This window comes from Micromesistius poutassou (assembly GCF_964030765.1).
Source record: "Micromesistius poutassou genome assembly, chromosome: 7".
NCBI classification, from domain to species: domain Eukaryota; kingdom Metazoa; phylum Chordata; class Actinopteri; order Gadiformes; family Gadidae; genus Micromesistius; species Micromesistius poutassou.
In genome coordinates, this window is record NC_140277.1 from 5,712,248 (window position 1) to 5,718,247 (window position 6,000).

Here is a 6,000-nt window from a genome sequence, read left to right on the forward strand (position 1 = left end):
TCAAAATAATAAAATATGTTTTAATCTGTGATGAATGCAAATACAGCATAACTGTTATTGTTATTTTAGACACATCAAATATGTAAATATTTTCAGTTCTTTCTAATATAATTTAAGTAGAGACAAACAAAGTACTTTGTTGTCCGCACACTTGCTATTTTTAGGAACTGAATAAAATTCTCATCACTCTCTTCTTGACATTTTGTTATTGACCCGTTGTGTAAATACGATTTTACAGATTTTTATCATTTTGATTCAAATATGTTTCTGAATCAGAAGTAATCACTATTTTTATAATAATAATAATAATAATAATAATAATAATAATAATATAATAATGACTTTTGATCTCATATTATGAATTAGGCTACCATGCAGATATTTTTATTATCAGGACTAAGCTTTCTTTATTTTTTCGGCGGCAATGGGCTTCCATAAGAAACATTGTATTTTAACTTTAATTGTGTTTGTACCATTCGTCTATATTTATTTGTGCGAGTTCCTACGTATTTATAGCGACCACATGTTTTTTTTTTACGTACCTAACGCTATCGGTCACGTGGGAAACTACAGCCAATCAGGTCGGCCAGGCGTGGTCTGCTCCAGTCAGTATATCACAATAGAGGATCCCGTTACTTTGCAGATAAATATGCCCACCAATATCGATTTTGATTACGATAGGACGTTGCTACAACCGAGATTTTAAACGTAGCTCAAAGTTAGAATTGGCCTGTTAGAAAGTGAGCGGCGTTGTTTTAGCTGATCATCATGTATACGATGCCTGACAGCTCTGATGGCGGTGGAGACATATTCGACTGCATACAGAGAGGGAATATTGAGCAGTGTGTAGAATTGATTCAAAATGATCGATCAATTCTCAAGGAAAAAGGTAACGTAGCATGACAACTTTGAAATGGAAAGGTATCACGGTGTTACAGGAAACGGTTGCTGTATGGAGTTGAGCATCCCGTTGTACCTGCTATGGTATTTTTTCATCTGACGTTATTGCAGTGTTCATGGTTTAACAATTTCATGAAATGTACATGCATGTGCATTTACGTCTGAAACTCTCAAACCGGCTTCAACCGTGACCATGCTGTTTAAATGCTGTATTAAACTTTGTAATATCAAAGTCTGTAACATTTCTCATTTTAAGATAGGTTGAGCCTTAGATTGACTTAATGTTTGATGCTTGATTAGATACAGCAAATCCCACTTTGCTTATCAGTGATCCAATTTTCCCTCACAAATGATATGAGCTGATACATCTTTGTGACTCAATCTCTCCTATAATTACTTATGGCTTATTGTTAGTTTCAAGACGTACAAGAAATGCAGTGAGCCGCTCAGTGTGTGCCTGTATGTATAACTGCTTATGTAGGTACTGCAAGTATAACTGTATGTGTAACTGTGTGCATGACATGTTGTTTTTCTCCCAGGCTGGGGTGGTTTCACTCCACTCCACTATGCTGCTCTCCATGGAAACCGCCCCCTGGTTGACAGCTTGCTAAGTAACGGTGCTGACCCTAACCTAGTATCCGAAGCGGGTCAGACCTCATTTCACTTTGCCTGCAGGTCAGTTCCGTCCGCATTGAACATCTCAACCAGTGAATGTTGTCCACACTTAATACATTCACAAACCTCTAAACATTGAGTGAATGTTGGCTGGCCTTCATCACACACCGATCCATTCACAAAACCGCTTCTTAAAGAAAACATTGTCGTTTTGCAGGGGAGCCATCTTTTGTATTAGTTGTGGTTTTTATATTGATACATAAATGCTTAGTATATGATGTATGATAATGCATGCCTCTCTCTCTGGCCTCGGCCTCAGGCAGGGAAACATCTACATCATGCACCAGATGATGCAACACGGGGCTGATCTGAGACTGGTGGACCTGCAGGGAAAAACATCTCTGCACCATGCAGTGCTGGGAGGCAGCATGTAAGCAGAGGACACGCCCCTACATGTACATCTAGGCAGCTAGTCAGCACAAGATTTATCAAAAGCTACAAGTGAAGCTGAGAACAATTAAAACATCTTATCAAAATTAGTATTTGCAAATATTTCAGTTTTCTCATAAAATGGTGTGCACAATACAGAGAAGCTATATCAATTAGAAAGATGTGGTGAGAAGCTTGATCCACTATTATTTGTGCATTATAGTTTCATCTCAAGATACGTAAATGGTACATCTCAACAAGGTGTGTTCTGAATTGAGCGTAATAGCTCAAGTGACCAAATTGTCTGTTTGTGGTTTGTACATATTAACCATGACCATATTATTATCATCATATGTCTTTTTGTTTGTTTGTCTGTTTGTGGTTAGTGTAGCCATGCATTACCTGTGGGAGACGGGAATGTTCCGGTACTCTGACTCAGACATGTATCACCTCTCATCGCTGCACATGGCCGCGTCCACCAGCAACACAGAGGTGGTTCGCTACCTGCTCAGACACCAGGTGTGGAAATAATTTCTAATCAGTCTGACAATTATACCTTTTTCACCTTTGAAGTCAAACACAATCGACGTGTGTCAACCATTTATTACTATGTTTTAGCGCTTATCTCTCGTATTAGTATTCTTGTGTTTGGGAGCGTTCCCTGGACGTATTCAAGCTAGTAAAAGGTGTTACGTTGGTAACCATGCGGAAATGCAACAATTCACACTTTTACTTCGTTGTGTCCATCTTTGTTGCTTGCGTTGCCAGAGATGTGCAGTGGATGCTATTGACCAGGAGGGGGCGACAGCGCTCCACGTGGCCGCAGAGCATGGAGGCGTGGAGGTGTGTTGGACTCTGCTGCAGAGGACCGGCTACAGGATGCTCCACTGGAAGAACCACCACGGCCTCACCCCTCTGGACCTCAGCAAACAGGGGAAGACCTTTAGGTGAATCAATCGATCAGGGCCTTCTAAATAATAATACCACAACGTTATCAGTGTTGCATTTGTACCTTCTTCCTATATCTATTCCCCTTTCTTTCTCTTGGCTTGGTTTGAAGGCGAATGTTTATATTTTTCTACTTTTTTCAGACATCAGCAACTCACAAAATTACTGAGACTGTATATTAATCAGCCAATGCACCACACGCCGAAAGAGTCCCACGGTGAATATACTCTTTATATTATCTATAAATATTCTTGAGCCCATCATGTATTCAAGTTATTATACTGATGTAATGAGGATGAGAATGGTGAAGATGAGGATGATGATGATGATGATGTTTGTTTGTTATGTGTGTGTGTGTGTGTGTGTGTGTGTGTGTGTGTGTGTGTGTGTGTGTGTGTGTGTGGCCCAGTCCTGTACTATTGGACACTGCTCTACCCGACTCTGAGCGGCTCGGTCATACTGATCATAGCCGCCCTGGGGGGGGGCTACGGGGGGCTGCTCTGCGGCCTGCTGTTTCCCTGGCTGGCCAGGAGCATCTTCACAGCGTTCCACCGCATGACCACCTACCAAAGGTCTCACTAAGATCCACTCAGACACACCTACACCGGCGGTCACTGCTCCTGCCATCCTATCTAATGCATTCTCCACAGTCGTGCAGGCTTCCTGTGGTGGTCAAGTGTTTAGATGTGTTGTGTGGTGTTTTTTCCAGGTTACCTAACCCTATCTACCTGGGCACACTCTTCGCGGGCTTGTTCCACACCTTGCTCTGCTTCTATGGGAAAATCATGCTCAATATCCTTTTACATAAACTACACTGTTAACCATTCACTGCTCTGTAGTCGTTCAGCAGATGCTTTGATCCAAAGTGACAGACCTGACAGGGGATTTGAGATTCATGTCATTAACAAGCTTCTTACATTAGAAGAAAAATAACAGAAATGTACAACCTTGAAATGATCCTTCACTGGCCCCACGCATGTGGTCGACCGGACTTCTGGTCCAGTTCTCCATGTTCCACTTCGCCCTGGTGCTGGGGCTGCTGTGTAAGATCCTGACCCAGGACCCGGGAGCGCTGGGCCGCGCAGAGTCCGACCCACGCTTCACCTCCATCGCAGACCTGGTGGAGAAGAACGAGAAGCCCCAGAGGTTCTGCCCCTACTGCGAGGTAAGGAGAATAGCCCCCGGGGACTGAGGGAGATGAGGTGGAATCAAAGTGGGTTGTAGGGCAATCTGTGACTTTTGCACCGGATTGTTGGTTCACCCTGCAGAAACAAGATACTGTTACGAGTAGCTTGTTTAGGTTCCCATCTATAAATATAAAAAATTACATTTAGTTATTTAGACTCTTTTGTCCAAAGCCAATAATACACTGAGAACATAAAAACAATAGAGCATACCTTTATAAATATATAAGAATTTGATTCAAACAAACCAATCTTGGTAAACCTCTCAGAAGTCAGCGAACCGAAACTTTGGAGTATTAGACAAGCTTCAACGACTGTACGCGTCGTGCAGAATGGGACGGTTGGTAGACTTCAACCTTCCAGTGATAGCGCACTTAACCGTAGGTAGTGTGCCGTTACTCCTAAGTGTTCCGAGTGCACTCACACCGAGCCGCGACTAATGCGCCCATAATCTCCTCCTCCTTCTGTTTACCTTCTCCCGCAGCTCTTCCAGCCCGACCACAGTAAACATTGTAAGCTGTGTGACGTGTGCGTGGCGGACTACGACCACCACTGCCTCTTCCTCAACCGCTGCGTCGGCCGGGGCAACCACCGCCTCTTCCTCGTCTTCCTGCTCTCCATGGTGACCGCCCACCTCCTCTTCCTCGTCACGGCGACCAGCTACCTGAGCGGCATGAAGGCGGCCGGGTATCACGGCGCGACGGCGTCGTGGTCGTCGTGGCTACCGTTTTTGGGGGCGGAGTTCTGGGTGGCGACCTTGGCCGTGATGAACGCGCTGACGTTGTTGTGGGAGGCGTGGCTACTGAAGGAGCAGTTTGACGCCGTGGTGGCGGGAACGACCACCTACTTCCGACAGGGTGAGACGGTGGGGAGGCGGAAATCGCTCGGCCAACGCTGGGCGGCCATTTTGACCTTCCTGATGGAGGGAAGAAATGGCCTGGTGAGGAGGCAGGCCCAAACGGACCAGACAGCCCTAGTCATTTAGGAACTGCCAAACTTCTTGAAGATCTGTGTCCTCAAGAAAAAAAATCCAAATCCGTTATTAGTATTAAACAAAAAAATGTGACTGCCACCTTAAGTTGTTGTACTTGAATGTGTTGACTGTTTACTGATGAAATTGCTCTGACTGTATTTGAAACGCACTAGACTACTAGAGACACTCATGCGGTGTTGCCGTAAGATTCATCACCACTCTGAACACTACTAAACATCTGAGATTCTTATCTGTCACTGAAACTGTGCCCTGCTGAGCTCTGTGGACTAAAGAGTTTCCGAGCCAAGCCATGCTTTAATAACACGCATTGTCCTGTGAAGCTGTGACATTTCTCAACTGTGTTTTAGCAGAAACAAATAGATATCATGTCTCAGCACGTCTGTGATTTTATATAACACACGTTTTACCTTCTAACGTCAGTATTGCAGTTTTGAATAAAAAGCCTGCCATTAAATGACGCATACCCGTGTCGTGACATGTTCACCTTGACCTTTGTGTTAGCATTCTGCGTCCGAGATTTGCATGTCCATCCACATAACGCATACAGCCAGCTTCAGCAAACTGCACTCCCATTGGAAGGACTTCTTCCCGACTAGCATAATGCTATTACCTCCCTGACCGGCTCCCACTCATTTGCACCAGGCCGCTTCCTCCACTCCCGCTAATGGGCCAGGTCTTTCTGGTTTCTTCAATTACACACACTCATTTCCTTCATGTCCCTCAGGAGCACATTTCTACATTATAGATGACGCACCCCGTTGCCCCCTGGCTTGTTCTTTGTGTTAGATGTGAGTGGTGGAGAAGATGGTGGCTCACACACACACACACACACACACACACACATATAACACATATACTGTGTATATATATATATATATATATATATATATAGACACTTTTGTATTGGAGTGAATCTGCTTATTTACTCAC

The 6,000-nt window shown here is 44.0% G+C and overlaps 1 protein-coding gene across 1 annotated transcript; it reads left to right on the forward strand.

The window, feature by feature from the left end:
* Positions 1 to 673: 673 nt before the first annotated feature.
* On the forward strand, positions 674 to 5,389 carry LOC311350879 (uncharacterized protein). Its single transcript, XM_084470970.1, has 10 exons — positions 674 to 889; positions 1,440 to 1,575; positions 1,835 to 1,945; positions 2,331 to 2,463; positions 2,713 to 2,891; positions 3,036 to 3,109; positions 3,302 to 3,464; positions 3,602 to 3,684; positions 3,867 to 4,057; positions 4,561 to 5,389. Exons 1-10 carry the CDS (start codon positions 769 to 771, stop codon positions 5,059 to 5,061), a joined length of 1,692 nt encoding a protein of 563 aa, XP_084327096.1. The 5' UTR covers positions 674 to 768; the 3' UTR covers positions 5,062 to 5,389.
* Positions 5,390 to 6,000: the final 611 nt, after the last annotated feature.